The 16423-nt window shown below is 43.1% G+C and overlaps 2 protein-coding genes across 2 annotated transcripts in view; both read left to right on the forward strand.

Annotated features, from left to right (window-relative positions):
• Positions 1–16423, forward strand: part of LOC309701484 (NACHT, LRR and PYD domains-containing protein 12-like) — a 1104110-nt gene that overhangs the window by 305022 nt on the left and 782665 nt on the right. The gene's annotated exons all lie outside the window — the stretch shown is intronic.
• LOC309700366 (NLR family CARD domain-containing protein 3-like) lies at positions 1070–3264 on the forward strand (the record flags this gene model as incomplete). The annotated part of the gene is made up of 2 exons (XM_082523887.1): positions 1070–1085; positions 1490–3264. The coding sequence occupies 2 exons, from the start codon at positions 1070–1072 to the stop codon at positions 3262–3264; spliced, it is 1791 nt and encodes a 596-aa protein (XP_082380013.1).

The raw sequence follows: 16423 nt of genomic DNA on the forward strand, positions 1-16423 counted from the left end.
AGTGACGCTGAAAAACTAGTTCATGCATTTATTACTTCCAGGCTGGACGACTGTAATTCATTATTATCAGCAAGTCCTAAAAACTCGCTGAAAAGCCTTCAGTTAATCCAAAATGCTGCAGCAAGAGTCCTGACAGGGACTAGAAAGAGAGAGCAGATTTCTCCTGTATCGACTTCCTGTTAAATCCAGAATTGAATTCAAAATCCTGCTCCTCACATACAAGGTCTTAAATAATCAGGCCCCATCTTATCTTAATGACCTTGTAGTACCATATGACCCTGTTAGAGCACTTCGCTCTCGCTCTGCAGGCCTACTTGTTGTTCACAGAGTATTTAAAAGTAGAATGGGAGGCAGAGCCTTCAGTTTTCAGGACCCAAAAAGATATTTGTTTTTTTTTTCAGTTGTATTATTGTAGGTTCTTTATCTTACAATATAAAGCACATTGGGGTGACTGTTGTTGTTATTTGGAGGAATTAAAAAAAAACTTTTATACTTGAAATTCTTTCATTTATTCTACATATTTATTCATCACTGGCTCCATAGTGTTGTTTATGTAATATGTGAAATGTTGCTAGTATTGATTTGGTGCTGTATAAATAAACATAATTAAATCGAATGTGTCTCTATAAAACCTGCCCTCAGTTATAACCCAAGTGTCAGGGCTCAATGGCTCATGAAAAGGAATGGAGTCAAGCACAGAACCAAAAAACAGAGGCTGAGTGACTTTTAACAGAAATGTATTTTACTAGATTTCTTGACGGAGAAAGCTGAATCACGGCTAAATTCAACAGCAAGCGAGGTATTATGAGAAGTGCAGAGCTGAGGCCAGAACATAAGCTGAGGCAGGTCAAAGGAACAACAGGGGCAGAATCGGGCGAATAGAAACTATCCAGGATCACTGGAACAAAGGAGATAATAATCAGAGTGGTCCACAGTGTAGTGAATGAGTCCAAGATTTAAAAACTAAGAGGTGTTACGTGGCTGCAGGTGGAGATCAGCTGGAGGAGGAGATGAATTAAATCTGGGTACAGAGTGAGATGTGGGTGCACAGGGAGGCAGGCAGGTGAGGATGGCAGTTTGCAAGAGTGAGTTTTCCCAGCAGTGGCAGGCCAGAATCCTGAGGCGTGACTTATGGCGAGAGTTGGAAGATGTATCCAGGTGCCGACTAGGGAACAGGAAAAGAGGGTTATGCGAAACAAGCTGAGGAGCACAAGACAAAATGTGAGGCAGAGAACTGACTGTGCTAAGCACACAATCTGGAGAAGGTTCATTGTGAGTGCTGCTCATAGATACTGCCGGAGTAATTGGCAACAGGTGAGGAGCACGGAGGAGTGAGGAGGGCTCCACCCAGGGGAGGAGAGCTGATGCTGTGGAAAGTTACTCAGACTCACTCGGATCATGACACCAAGAGTCCAGTGAACTAAACACATAACCACAGTAACCAGAATGCAGTTTTCTCATTTGTGTCATTTGCTGTTTATTCATGCAGAGATTCTCACTGAGTGTCAGCTCAAACTCAAGTCAGACCTGAAGCAGAAGTTCCAGTGTGTGCTCGAGGGGATTTCTACAACAGAAAACCCGACCCTCCTGAGTCAGATCTACACAGAGCTCTACATCACAGGGGGAGGGACTGCAGAGGTCAATGATGAACATGAGGTCAGACAGATTGAAACAGCATCCAGGAAACCAGACAGACCAGAAACAACCATCAGACAAGAAGACATCTTTAAACTCCCACCTGGAAGAGATAAACCAATCAGAACAGTGCTGACAATGGGAGTGGCTGGCATTGGGAAAACAGTCCTAACACAGAAGTTCACTCTGGACTGGGCTGAAGACAAAGCCAACCAGGACATCCAGTTCATGTTTCCATTCACTTTCAGAGAGCTGAATCTGCGGAAAGAGGAAAAGTTCAGCTTGGTGGAACTTGTTCATCACTTCTTTACTGAAACCAAAAAAGCAGGAATCTGCACCTTTGAAGACTTCCAGGTTGTGTTCATCTTTGATGGTCTGGATGAGTGTCGACCTCCTCTGGACTTCCACAAAACTGCAATCCTGACTGACCCTAGAAAGTCCACCTCAGTGGATGTGCTGCTGATAAACCTCATCAGGGGGAAACTGCTTCCCTCTGCTCGCCTCTGGATAACCACACGACCTGCAGCAGCCAATCAGATCCCTCCTGACTGTGTTGGCGTGGTGACAGAGGTCAGAGGGTTCACTGACCCACAGAAGGAGGAGTACTTCAGGAAGAGATTCAGAGATGAGGAGCAGGCCAGCAGCATCATCTCCCACATCAAGACATCACGAAGCCTCCACATCATGTGCCACATCCCAGTCTTCTGCTGGATCACTGCTACAGTTCTGGAGTTTGTCATGAAGAACAAAGAGAGCAAAGATCTGCCTAAGACTCTCACAGAGCTCTACCTACGCCTTGTGCTATTTCACCTAAAAACGAAGGACATCAAGTATGATGGAGGAGCTGAGACAGATTCATGCAGGAAGATCATTGAGTCTCTGGGAAAACTGGCCTTTGATCAGCTGCAGAAAGGAAACCTGATCTTCTATAAATCAGACCTGACAGAGTGTGGCATCGATATCAGAGCAGCCTCAGTGTACTCAGGAGTGTTCACACAGATCTTTAAAGCTGATGAGTGCCACATGTTCAACAACGTTGTTTACTGTTTCATCCATCTGAGCATTCAGGAGTTCTTTGCTGCTCTTCATGTCTATCTGACCTTCATCAACTCTGGAGTCAACCTGCTTAAGAAACAATCTCCTCTCTTTAAAATCTTCCAGAAAACACTTACTGTAAAAGACTTCTACCAGAGTGCTGTGGACAAAGCCTTAGAGAGTCCAAATGGACACCTGGACTTGTTCCTCCGCTTCCTCCTGGGTCTTTCACTGCAGACCAATCAGGATCTCCTATGCATGCTGACACAGACAGGAAGTAGCTCACAGACCAATCAGGAAACAGTTCACTACATCAAGAAGAAGCTCAGTGGGAAACTGTCTGCAGAGAAAAGCATCAACCTGTTCCACTGTCTGAATGAACTGGATGATCGTTCTCTAGTGGAGGAGATCCAACAGTCCCTGAGATCAGGACGTCTCTCCACATATCAACTGTCTCCTGCTCAGTGGTCGGCTCTGGTCTTCATCTTACTGTCATCAGATCTGGATGAGTTCGACCTGGAGAAATACTCCGGTTCAGAGGAGGCATTGTTGAAGCTGCTGCCAGTGGTCAAAGCATCCAAGAAAGTGCTGTAAGTGAATCTATGAACAAATATGTTTAATAATGCTAGATGAATAAAAGAATATGTCTCCATTGTTATTCTTCCTCAGGCTGAGTTTTTGTGCACTCTCAAAAAGAAGCTTTGAAGCTTTGTCTGAAATTCTCAGCTCCCCATCCAATCATCTGAGAGAGCTGGACCTGAGCTCGAACTACCTGCAGGATTCAGAATTGGATTTGCTGTGTGTTGGACTAAAGAGTCCTGACTGTAAACTTGAAACTCTCAGGTAAGGATACAGACTTTTTGACACTTTTTGACTCTTAAATCTGTAAGTTTATCTTGATGCGGACGTTCAAAGTCAGCACAATTTTCCTTTTAAGTTCCTGAGTTTATATTTTTGACTGTCAGGTTGTCTGGACAGATGTTTTTATTTTATTTTATTTTTTTACTTGTCCCTAAAGTCAGAACTAAACCCACATGTAGATGACTTTCTGTTACTGGAGCAGCCTTCCTGAAGACAGCAGTGTGTTTTCATGCTTTTAAAGCCAAACTCACCTTTCAGACCTGGCTTTCATTTATTATCTATTTTTGTTTGTTTATTATATATTTATTTCTACTGTTTAACTACTGCTCACATCTGTTATCCTCCTTTTTAATTGTTCATTTCTTTTTACCCAGTGTTTCTATATTGCACTTTGTATTTGTCATCTATATTTATCATGCACTACTTTGCTCATTTATTGTTTGGTTTTAATGTTATTAAATTCCGGTCCTTTGGTATTCTTTACGGCCAAAAAGACACGGCTCAAAAGTGGTCTTTTTACTTTAAAAAATTATCTTTATTTTACATATCCGGATATGGAGACCTGAACACACAACCCCAGGTCTGAAGCACAAAACAGGAAGCCTAGTCATTTATATAGACGTCACACACACTTTAAGTTTCGATCAAACACTCTGCTTAGTTTCACTTTTTGCCTGCAAAAGCATGTAATTTCCTGTCAGTCCTGTCGGCACAGAGTGTACTCAGAGTTGGGCCTTTCTTATAAAGCAATATAATCAGCATATAAGTATTTAAGATTATAAATTTAAACCTCAACAATGTTCTTACCTGGTCTCTGGTTTGTTTGTTTGTTTGTTTGTTTGTTTGTTTGTTTGTTTGTTTGTTTGTTTGTTTGTTTTGCTCAGTTCTGTTTTTCTGAGGTTTTTAAGTTATTAAATTTGTAACTGTAGTGATTTGTGTGTGTGACAGAGAGGCACTGCCAGGGATTTTTGACACAAGTTGTTCTTGTAAAATCAGTCTGTGAAGGTTCTCAGACATCCAGGTCATCGTAGTCTAAGGAGCTTGGAAAGAAAAGCGTCTGGACTTCTTTAAGTTTCCTTGAAGATGTTTCACCTCTTATGAGAGAAGCGTCTTCAGTTCTAAGGGTCAAATGGTGGAGTGGGGCAGTCAGTGAAAGGGCAATGGTGGTGGCTCAGGGTTTGTATGTTTGGGGGGTTCAGAGGGAAAAGATGAATGCAGGTCTGGAGTTGGTGTGTGAGAGCAGGGAGTGAATTCTGATCAAACATGAGTGTCATGAAGCCTGTTTGCAGTTATTTGCACTGTTTTCCACTCTGGATGTTGTTTCTGTTCAGCTGTGAGTATAAAAGGCTCCATTCTACAACCTGTTTGTGTTAGTTGTTCAATAGAAACATTATTTTGTGCTGATGTTGCACTTCTTTTATTCACAACCAAAGAGTTTTTGAAGTCTGCATCAAATTGATTTAAATGACTTTTGAATATTACTTTAAATACTTTAGATTTAAAATTCTGATAAAAGTTTAAATACAAAGATCACTATATTCTAATGTTTTGGCTGCAGTGTGTTTTTGCAGACAGGTATAACAGAACAGCTTTAGTGTTTAGATTGTTTAAACTTGAGTATGAACTTATACAAAATGCAGCAAGAGATTAAAAAAACGTTTGATTATAAAATCGACTATATTGGATTCCTATCGATATCGGACATGAAAAGTGGCATCGTTCCATCTCTGCTTTGATTAGAGACACAGCTCTGTGTTTTCCAATTTGTCATTTTGAAAATTTACATTTCTTCACTGTTGAAGAGCAGAAATGAGACTTTCCTGTCAGAGGTCATTTTTAAAAAATGAGGTGAATCAACCATGAAAACCATGAATCAACATGTGAACATGAGCTGATGCTGCTGAAGTGAAGCAAAGTTACAGAGGTTTGATTAGGTAATGAGTCCTAATGAGTCCAAGTCTTCTGCTGAATCAGCAGAAGACTTGGACTCATTTGATTCCAGCTTTGATATCATTGATTTCAATATGTCCATTTCTGTCACACTTCACCTTTAAAAGTGAAGCCATGTGGTTCCTGGAAGGAAAAACACGACTTTTTCAAGTCTTTGTCCTGTTTTTATGAGAAATGTACGACTTTAATGTGAAACATTCAGAGTTTTTTCTCTTGTTGTGTTTCTTTGAAGCTGCTTCCTGTTGGCTTCAGCTGTTTGGAGTTTCCATTTTCTAAACTTCTACATTCTGAACCTTCTTCAGCTCTGAACAGATGATGAAACACTGAATGATTTCAAGCACTTTGTCTAATAAACTTACATCTTTCATTCTTTATACAGATTGAGGGGCTGTGATTTGTCAGAGATCAGCTGTGATTATCTGGCAGCAGCACTGAAGTCCAACCCCTCCCATCTGAGACAGCTGGACCTGAGCGACAACAACAAGCTGCAGGATCCAGGAGTGAAGCATCTGTGTGGTTTCCTGGAGAGTCCAGGATGTAAACTTGAAACTCTGGGGTCAGTCAGCATGTTTTAGTTGTGCTGAGATGAATATGATGTGAAAGTTGTGCTGACACTAAACTGCAGACATCAGGCTGATATTATACTGATCCACACTGAGGATCTTCATGGTAAAGTCTGTTTTCTTCTTCTCTGGTTTAGTCCATTGACTGCAGCAGAACAATGTTCACATTTCAAACAGTGATGCTCAACGTATGGCCCGCGGCCCACACGCGGCCTGCCCACCTTTCCTGATTCAGAGAGAGGGGACCCTGATTAACTGTGTAGCTTCTTCCTCACAGTTCTAAGTATCAGACACAACAATGAATAATCCACAGCTGACTGTCTTTAGCAGGTCAAAGGTCACGGCACACAGCAGACAGTCAGAAATATTCTAACTCTGATCATTTATCAGTTGTGACACTGTGAGACTTGATCAGAGGTGTGATCATCACAGCAGAGGCCTTTGTGTCAAAGTCACTGAGGATCAAACAGAAACACATGAAGCAGATTTTCCTCTTCTGGCTTTTTATAGCAGATAACCTTCAAAATATTCTGCAGTCGATCAAAAACTGAAGCAAACCATGAAGCAACATGTGAACATGAGCTGATGCTGCTGAAGTGAAGCAAAGTTACAGAGGTTTGATTACAGACACAGCTGAGAGTTTGTAATCTGTCATCATTTTAAAAAGTTTCCATGGAACAGCAGAAATGAGGCTTTACTGTCAGAGGCCGACAGCACTGAACACAACAGCAGACTGGTGGCTAATAAACAGTGAATGATGCAGAAACAGATGTTTGAAGCTGTTCTTGGAGTACACTGAGAGAGAGAGAGCTGTGCAGGCAGGAACAGCCAAAGTCAGAGAGAATTCATGAGCATATTGATCAAACGTGAAGCAGAGTTTGGATCTTCTTTTGCTGCTGCTTCACTCAGTTTTGGTTGGAGACAGATGAAACCTGCAGCTTCAGGATCTGTGAGCTGTCCACTTTCAGCCCCGACGGCGTGTCCGTGTACGTGCCGTCGAGTGAACGATCCACGCTCTGTGTTTCCATCTTTGTGTGTTTAGCTGCTCTCATTTACTGTTTTATCTGTTTGCTGCTTGTTGAAATAGTTTGTGAGCTTTAACCTGAGATTCTGGCAAAATACATTTATATTAAACATCGATTCAGGATTGAATGAATCAACATCGTTTTATTCAAATTAAAACCATTTAAATGGGAACATGAATTTTTTACAGCCGCCTCTAATGCTGGGTAATGTCAGCTGGTCCATGTGCAGCTGGCTGTGAGGCTCAGGGAGCGTCTACAAAGTGCAACACTGAAAGAACATCATCTATAAATATTGAGTAAGAACTGGACTCTCATACAGCGAGACTCGAATGCCTTTAAACATCAGCTTATCCTGCTGATCCAAGTCCAACACTGAGTTTGTAAAAACATGTTTGTCAATCATTTTGTTTGGTTTCTGAGGAAAAAGATTCAATAACTTGCTGCTAATACACAACATTTCATCATATTTCCTCATAACCCTCTTTTGTCTGACCATTTGATCCCATTTGAATTTGCAATAAAGGATCCACAGAGTTTGGTGACAATAATGACAGTAGATGTTTGTGTGAAAGTGCTGGAAGCAAATGAGTGTGTGATGTTCTTTCAGTGTTGCACTTTGTAGACGCTCCCTTAGCACTGGTCTCACAGCCAGCTGCACATAGAGACCAGTGTTGTTAGTCCAGGTCAGAAGATGACTTGTTGGAATGAAAATGAGCTTGTAGTTTGTCTGCTTTAATAATGTGACTGGAAAAAAGGTGTTGGACTTCAAATATGTCCATTTCTGTCACACTTCACCTTTAAAAGTGAAGCCATGTGGTTCCTGGAAGGAAAAACACGACTTTTTCAAGTCTTTGTCCTGTTTTTATGAGAAATGTACGACTTTAATGTGAAACATTCAGAGTTTTTTCTCTTGTTGTGTTTGTTTGAAGCTGCTTCCTGTTGGCTTCAGCTGTTTGGAGTTTCCATTTTCTAAACTTCTACATTCTGAACCTTCTTCAGCTCTGAACAGATGATGAAACACTGAATGATTTCAAGCACTTTGTCTAATAAACTTACATCTTTCATTCTTTATACAGATTGAAGGACTGTGGTTTGTCAGAGATCAGCTGTGATTATCTGGCAGCAGCACTGAAGTCCAACCCCTCCCATCTGAGAGTGCTGGAGCTGAGCTGGAACAACCTGCAGGATCCAGGAGTGAAGCATCTGTGTGGTTTCCTGGAGAGTCCAGGATGTAAACTTGAAACTCTGAGGTCAGTCAGCATGTTTTAGTTGTGCTGAGATGAATATGATGTGAAAGTTGTGCTGACACTAAACTGCAGACATCAGGCTGATATTATACTGATCCACACTGAGGATCTTCATGGTAAAGTCTGTTTTCTTCTTCTCTGGTTTAGTCCATTGACTGCAGCAGAACAATGTTCACATTTCAAACAGTGATACTCAACGTATGGCCCGCGGCCCACACGCGGCCTGCCCACCTTTCCTGATTCAGAGAGAGGGGACCCTGATTAACTGTGTAGCTTCTTCCTCACAGTTCTAAGTATCAGACACAACAATGAATAATCCACAGCTGACTGTCTTTAGCAGGTCAAAGGTCACGGCACACAGCAGACAGTCAGAAATATTCTAACTCTGATCATTTATCAGTTGTGACACTGTGAGACTTGATCAGAGGTGTGATCATCACAGCAGAGGCCTTTGTGTCAAAGTCACTGAGGATCAAACAGAAACACATGAAGCAGATTTTCCTCTTCTGGCTTTTTATAGCAGATAACCTTCAAAATATTCTGCAGTCGATCAAAAACTGAAGCAAACCATGAAGCAACATGTGAACATGAGCTGATGCTGCTGAAGTGAAGCAAAGTTACAGAGATTTGATTACAGACACAGCTGAGAGTTTGTAATCTGTCATCATTTTAAAAAGTTTCCATGGAACAGCAGAAATGAGGCTTTACTGTCAGAGGCCGACAGCACTGAACACAACAGCAGACTGGTGGCTAATAAACAGTGAATGATGCAGAAACAGATGTTTGAAGCTGTTCTTGGAGTACACTGAGAGAGAGAGAGCTGTGCAGGCAGGAACAGCCAAAGTCAGAGAGAATTCATGAGCATATTGATCAAACGTGAAGCAGAGTTTGGATCTTCTTTTGCTGCTGCTTCACTCAGTTTTGGTTGGAGACAGATGAAACCTGCAGCTTCAGGATCTGTGAGCTGTCCACTTTCAGCCCCGACGGCGTGTCCGTGTACGTGCCGTCGAGTGAACGATCCACGCTCTGTGTTTCCATCTTTGTGTGTTTAGCTGCTCTCATTTACTGTTTTATCTGTTTGCTGCTTGTTGAAATAGTTTGTGAGCTTTAACCTGAGATTCTGGCAAAATACATTTATATTAAACATCGATTCAGGATTGAATGAATCAACATCGTTTTATTCAAATTAAAACCATTTAAACGGGAACATGAATTTTTTACAGCCGCCTCTAATGCTGGGTAATGTCAGCTGGTCCATGTGCAGCTGGCTGTGAGGCTCAGGGAGCGTCTACAAAGTGCAACACTGAAAGAACATCATCCATAAATATTGAGTAAGAACTGGACTCTCATACAGCGAGACTCAAATGCCTTTAAACATCAGCTTATCCTGCTGATCCAAGTCCAACACTGAGTTTGTAAAAACATGTTTGTCAATCATTTTGTTTGGTTTCTGAGGAAAATGATTCAATAACTTGCTGCTAATACACAACATTTCATCATATTTCCTCATAACCCTCTTTTGTCTGACCATTTGATCCCATTTGAATTTGCAATAAAGGATCCACAGAGTTTGGTGACAATAATGACAGTAGATGTTTGTGTGAAAGTGCTGGAAGCAAATGAGTGTGTGATGTTCTTTCAGTGTTGCACTTTGTAGACGCTCCCTGAGCACTGGTCTCACAGCCAGCTGCACATAGAGACCAGTGTTGTTAGTCCAGGTCAGAAGATGACTTGTTGGAATGAAAATGAGCTTGTAGTTTGTCTGCTTTAATAATGTGACTGGAAAAAGGTGTTGGACTTCAAATATGTCCATTTCTGTCACACTTCACCTTTAAAAGTGAAGCCATGTGGTTCCTGGAAGGAAAAACACGACTTTTTCAAGTCTTTGTCCTGTTTTTATGAGAAATGTACGACTTTAATGTGAAACATTCAGAGTTTTTTCTCTTGTTGTGTTTCTTTGAAGCTGCTTCCTGTTGGCTTCAGCTGTTTGGAGTTTCCATTTTCTAAACTTCTACATTCTGAACCTTCTTCAGCTCTGAACAGATGATGAAACACTGAATGATTTCAAGCACTTTGTCTAATAAACTTACATCTTTCATTCTTTATACAGATTGAAGAGCTGTGGTTTGTCAGAGATCAGCTGTGATTATCTGGCAGCAGCACTGAAGTCCAACCCCTCCCATCTGAGAGAGCTGGAGCTGAGCTGGAACAACCTGCAGGATCCAGGAGTGAAGCATCTGTGTGGTTTCCTGGAGAGTCCAGGATGTAAACTTGAAACTCTGAGGTCAGTCAGCATGTTTTAGTTGTGCTGAGATGAATATGATGTGAAAGTTGTGCTGACACTAAACTGCAGACATCAGGCTGATATTATACTGATCCACACTGAGGATCTTCATGGTAAAGTCTGTTTTCTTCTTCTCTGGTTTAGTCCATTGACTGCAGCAGAACAATGTTCACATTTCAAACAGTGATGCTCAACGTATGGCCCGCGGCCCACACGCGGCCTGCCCACCTTTCCTGATTCAGAGAGAGGGGACCCTGATTAACTGTGTAGCTTCTTCCTCACAGTTCTAAGTATCAGACACAACAATGAATAATCCACAGCTGACTGTCTTTAGCAGGTCAAAGGTCACGGCACACAGCACTCTGTGAAACAGTTTGGAGCAGGAATTCTTGCACATTTACAAACTGACACTGCTGCACGGCATGCTGGGTAATGCTAGCTGCTCAGGTATGGGCGTGCTAACAGCTGTGAGGCTCCGTGGCTGCAGAACACTGAAGAAGAGAAAAGAGAGGTGGAGGATGAAGAAAAGAGGCAGAGATGAAGCAGACGTTTAGTTCCAGAGAGAAGCTGTGTCTGTGTGGGCGGGGCTCAGACAGCTCCGCCCACTCAGTTTGTTCCCTCCTGATTCATCTGCATGTGTTCTGCTTCACACTGCTCACCTCCACCAAAGACTTCACAAACATCTTCTTTCTTTGAGTCCAGTTTGTCCCACAAACACTTCCAAATCTCCTCCTCTGAGATTCTGCAGCTTCTTGCAGTGTGACTCAGCTGACTTCTGACAGACCACAGACTGGCACAGCATCCACATGTGTCTCCTTTCAAACAGGCTCTTGATGTTTCCTCCCACATCATTCTGGCCTCTCAGTCTCCTTTGTTCTCCAGCTCTGTAGCTCCAGCTGGTGAAGCTTCAGTTTTCCATGTTGGTAACAGTAAACTACAGCCTCTGCTGTCAGCTGGGTAACTAAACAGAGCTGCAGCACGTCTCTGCGGTGGTGCTACATCCAGCCTGCAGACGGCCGTCTACATGTTGTAGTGGTTTACAGTCACCAGGGGGCGCTGTCCCAGCCATGCAGGCAGTGGGCTGCTCTGCTTGTGCTGTTGTTGGTGAAGCTGAAGTGAAAGCGAGAGTTAAAACACTGAACAGTGTCCACTGAGCTTCTCATGCTATTCTCATGCTCAAAGAAGTTTAATAGGAAGGACGACTCGTCCATCAGGCGTCCAGCTGTCCGTGACCGTGTCCACAGCAGAGTGTGACCGAGGCTTCATGCTAACACGCACACATGAAGCTAACACCACCACGAGCAGCTGCTCAGTGGATTTGGAGGACAAATGTCTGCAGCTTCTCACAGGCAGTATGCAGAATGTGGATCTCCACAAAGACTGTGGAGAGCTCGTCCCACACTCTAAATCCACACTTGTCTGCACAAAACTTCTCACACGTTCCCGTCACAAGTGTCTTCTAAGTGAAGCTACCAGGTTCAGGTCCAGCTTGTTTATCTGGAGCTGCAGGAGATGATCCATCCTCACAAAGCAACACAGACAGCAGATATGCAAACACACAACACAACCAAAGGATTCTCTCTGCATGTCTGTGGCTGATGCTGCTGGAACGAAGCTGTTTGAAACCTTGTTGTTCTGCACTTTGGGACCAGAAGAGGAAACTGAAGCTCTGTGCAGAGGGTCCAATGGAAGCAGCCAAGCGCTGTAAGTGTCTGCTGTACAGGGATGCTGGTTCAGCTGTGGCTCAGTTTCACAGTGTGACTCAATAAAAGAATCAGAATCAGAATCAGAATCAGAATGGGTTTATTGCCAGATGTTGAGGTTTACAACATTAGGAAATTGCTGCGGTGCTTCAGTGCAGACAATAAGAATTAAAGTGCTATGTAGAAAGAAAGATATGTGCATGAGATATACATGAGATATATACATGAGAATAAGAATTATGAGTGCTACGTAGAAAGATATATACATGAGTGCAGGTGGTGATCAGTGCCAGACATGAAATGATGCAGTGACACAGCGTAGGGTCATGTGTTAGTGGCGGGGACAGTCATGTGGTTATTGTTCATGTGTCCAACAGCAGAGGGGAAGAAACTGTTCTTATGGCGAGAGGTTCTGGTGCGAATGGACCGGAGCCTCCTGCCTGAGGGGAGCAGGTCAAACAGACTGTGTCCAGGGTGAGAAGGGTCAGCTGAGATCCGAGCTGCACGCCCCAGTGTCCTGGAGGTGTACAGGTCCTGCAGAGATGGGAGTCTGCAGCCAATCACCTTCTCAGCAGAGCGCACAACACGCTGCAGTCTCTGTTTGTCCCTGATAGTGGCTCCAGCGTACCACACGGTGATGGAGGAGGTGAGGATGGACTCGATGATTGCAGTGTAGAATTGCATCATCGTCCGTGTTGGCAGGTTGAATTTCTTCAGCTGCCTCAGGAAGTACATCCTCTGCTGGGCTTTCTTGATGACGGAGGTGATGGTGGGCTCCCACTTCAGGTCCTGGGTGATGGTGGTACCCAGGAAGCGGAATGAGTCCACAGAGGTGATGGGGGTGTCAGTCAGGATGATGGGGGGGAGTGGGGCTGTGTGCTTCCTGAAGTCCACAATAATCTCCACTGTCTTCTGGGCATTCAGCACCAGGTTGTTGTGGCTGCACCAAGACACCAGACGTTCAAAGCAGCAGGAAATCAAAGCTTGATGCTTTCATCAGTGTGGAAATAAGAAAGTTTCCTGTGACAGACGCTGGAGCTCTTTCACTCTCAGCTTCACAGTTTCAGCTTCAAACTTCTTCCAACATGTTTCTAACACGGCCACATTCCACCTTAATGGAGCTGATATCTTGTGCATCAGCACATTTTCTAAAGGCAGCGATCACATCTTTAGTTTTGGATGTTTAACTGCAGATTGTTTATGTGTTTATAGCACATTAATTACAGCAGCAGCGTTGACCACAGTGCTGTACAAGAATCCAAGATAACTATTAAAATAACTCCTAATATTAATATCACACATCAAATATCAAATAACTCTCATGCTGTATTAAAAGCCAGTGAATACAAATGTGTTTTCAGAGCAGATTTACAGAGACTGACAGCAGGAGCTGGGGCTGTTCGATAGAACGATGTATATATGATGACCATATGAAAACGTCTATCGTTTCATATCACGCTCTTTGTTTCCTGCTTATGTGTTTGTGTTTTCCAGATAAAGCTTTCAAAATAAATCTGAAGATCCTGTTGAGAGTTTTCAAAATAAACACAATACAGTACTGCGGTCGCTCGTTTATCGAGTTACGTTCTAAAAATAAGTCTCAGAATGAAGTAGCAGCTTTATGTTTTACAAGTATTATAGAAGTTTTAAGGCAGTTAAACCCTCACTGCACACTTTCTACACTTTTCTCAGACAGGCATGAACATTTTCACACTTTTCTCTCTTGTTTAAACAAAGTTCAAACCTTCATAGAAAAATAAGTTCATTATTAAAGAGTGAAAGCAAAATGTTTCTGAAACGTGTCAAATCAGCCTTTGCTGGCATTAAATGAGCTTCTGTGTGAGGAGCACTCGTCCATGGCCTGGGCTCCTCGCTGTCAGGTAAAGTTTCATAAAGCTTTTGAGTTTTTCTGCAGATAATGTTGGTGTCCAGCACGATGTTCTTTTTCCTGCGGTCACTGAGCCACAAAGCCAAAGCTGACTCCATCCTTACGATGTTCTTGTTGTGGACAGTTACAACCTTTTTGCCTCCTTGTTGAAACTATGATGGTCAGCATCTTCCTCTGCCTTTGGCTGCTACCACAGGTGCAAAACGTCTCGTCATCATTGTTGTTTGTTGGGGACAAAACGTACAAACATACAGTGCAGCACTGCAGAGTCACACTGCTGTAAATTTGAACACATTCTGTACTGTACAGGAGACACAGCACGAGATTGGCTGACAATGGTCTACAGCCAATCAGGACGCAGAACACAACGCGCTGTAAAAAACAAAAACATGCAAAATTGCACAAAAAAGATCATCGAAACAGCGAGGCCGCCAAAGGTGAACTGTGTTACAGCGAGGGACCAGCGTATATGTGGTTGTTGGGACGATAAATGTCTTTGAGCTTGTGTCAGAAGACGAGCTGCAGCTTTCTGGACCAGCTGCAGTCTTGCCAGGCAGGTCCCACTAACTCCAACATATAAGGAGTTACAATAATCCAGCTGGGACGTCATGAAAACGTGGATCGCCCGTTCAAGGTTTTTAAAAGATAGAAATGATCTCACCTTAGATAAAAGCCTCAGTTTGAAGAAAGACCGCTGTACAACTGAGCTCAGCTGTTTTTCAAATTGCCGTCAAATATAAGCCCCAAATGTAATAATGCGATTTAATAAAAGAGCTGAACCAGTCTAATAGAGCGCCCTTGATGCCGCCATGCTCCAATGGTGAGGTCAAGATGCTGTGGTCAAGGCAGCGGTCAGATCCAAAAGCACAGCGGAGTCTCCTGATCAGTGGCTGATAAAAGATCATTAAGAACTTTCCAAAGTGCAGTTTCAGTGCTGTGAAGAGCTTTAAAACCAGACTGAAACCTTTACAACAGATTGCAGCTGAACAAATATAATCTTTTACAAAATCTTCGACAGGAAGGGAAGCTTTGAAATAGGCCTGAAGTTTGAGCGGACAGAGGATCCAGATCAGGTTTTTAGTACAGGCTGTACAACAGCATGTTTAAAACAGGCTGTACAACACCTGAACTAAGACTGCTGTTAAAAATCGCTAAGATGTCGGAACCAACAACCTTTAAAATCTTTTTAAACACGTGTTGGAACAACATCATTTGGACAAGATGATGTCTTTATAGCATCAGATCGTTCCTCCACCTGATCAAACCACACAGGCTCAAACTGATCAAAAACAGCTGAGCAGGTGAATATTTTAGCCCCGGTGCGATCTCGGGCGAGAGTATCGATGATGGCCAAAGGGCAGCGTCCAGCTCTACGGCCGCTGAAGAGCAGACTCAACAGACGCGCGTGATGTGGATCCTACTGCTCTAAAACTGGAGCTTCTTCAATCCATTAAAGAGGACATTAGTACGCTGTTAAAAGAAGAAGTCAGAAATGCATTGAAAGAAGATTTTGACAATATAAGGGCTGACGTGCAAGGACTGAGAAATGAGATCGCTAACAGCATGGCGGCGACGTGCGGCGAAGTTGATGGAGTAAAGGTTAGAGTGAAAGAAGCTGAGGATGGGCTGTCAATGTGGAGCGATGAGGTGACCACCCTGCAGTCTACAGTAGAGAGTATGAAGGAGGAGCTGTCTGACCTGAAGGATAAATGTGATGAAGGCAGGAAGCGGAGAGCTAACATCCACATCATAGGGATCCCAGAGGGCCTGGACTCGAGCTCCTCCACGGCCGTATCCGTGCTACTACGTGAAGTGCTGGGTATGGATAAAGACGTTATTGTCGACCGCTCACACAGGAGCCCTATCCTGAGAAAGCCAGCTGGTAACCCGCACGCCGTCATAGCCGAGCGTCACTACTACCAGGATTGTGTGGCTACGCCGTGCCAGGGCCCAAGCCCCGCTTGAGTTTAACGGACAACCTATTGCAATATTACGACTGGGCGATATGACCCAAAGTTCATATCTCGATATTCTTTAGCTGGATGGCGATATACGATATATATCTCGATATTTTTAAAGCCAGAAAGTACGAACAAAAAGAGAGTTCTTAGTCAAAGCTGTGTCCCAAATCTCACACAGGCACATTTATTAACATACAGCGTAGATGTACATGAAACAATTACTCAGAAATAAATGATCAGCATTTATTAAATAATAATGCTCCATAAATAA

This window comes from Aulonocara stuartgranti (assembly GCF_965226115.1).
Source record: "Aulonocara stuartgranti genome assembly, chromosome: 23".
Classification (NCBI taxonomy): domain Eukaryota; kingdom Metazoa; phylum Chordata; class Actinopteri; order Cichliformes; family Cichlidae; genus Aulonocara; species Aulonocara stuartgranti.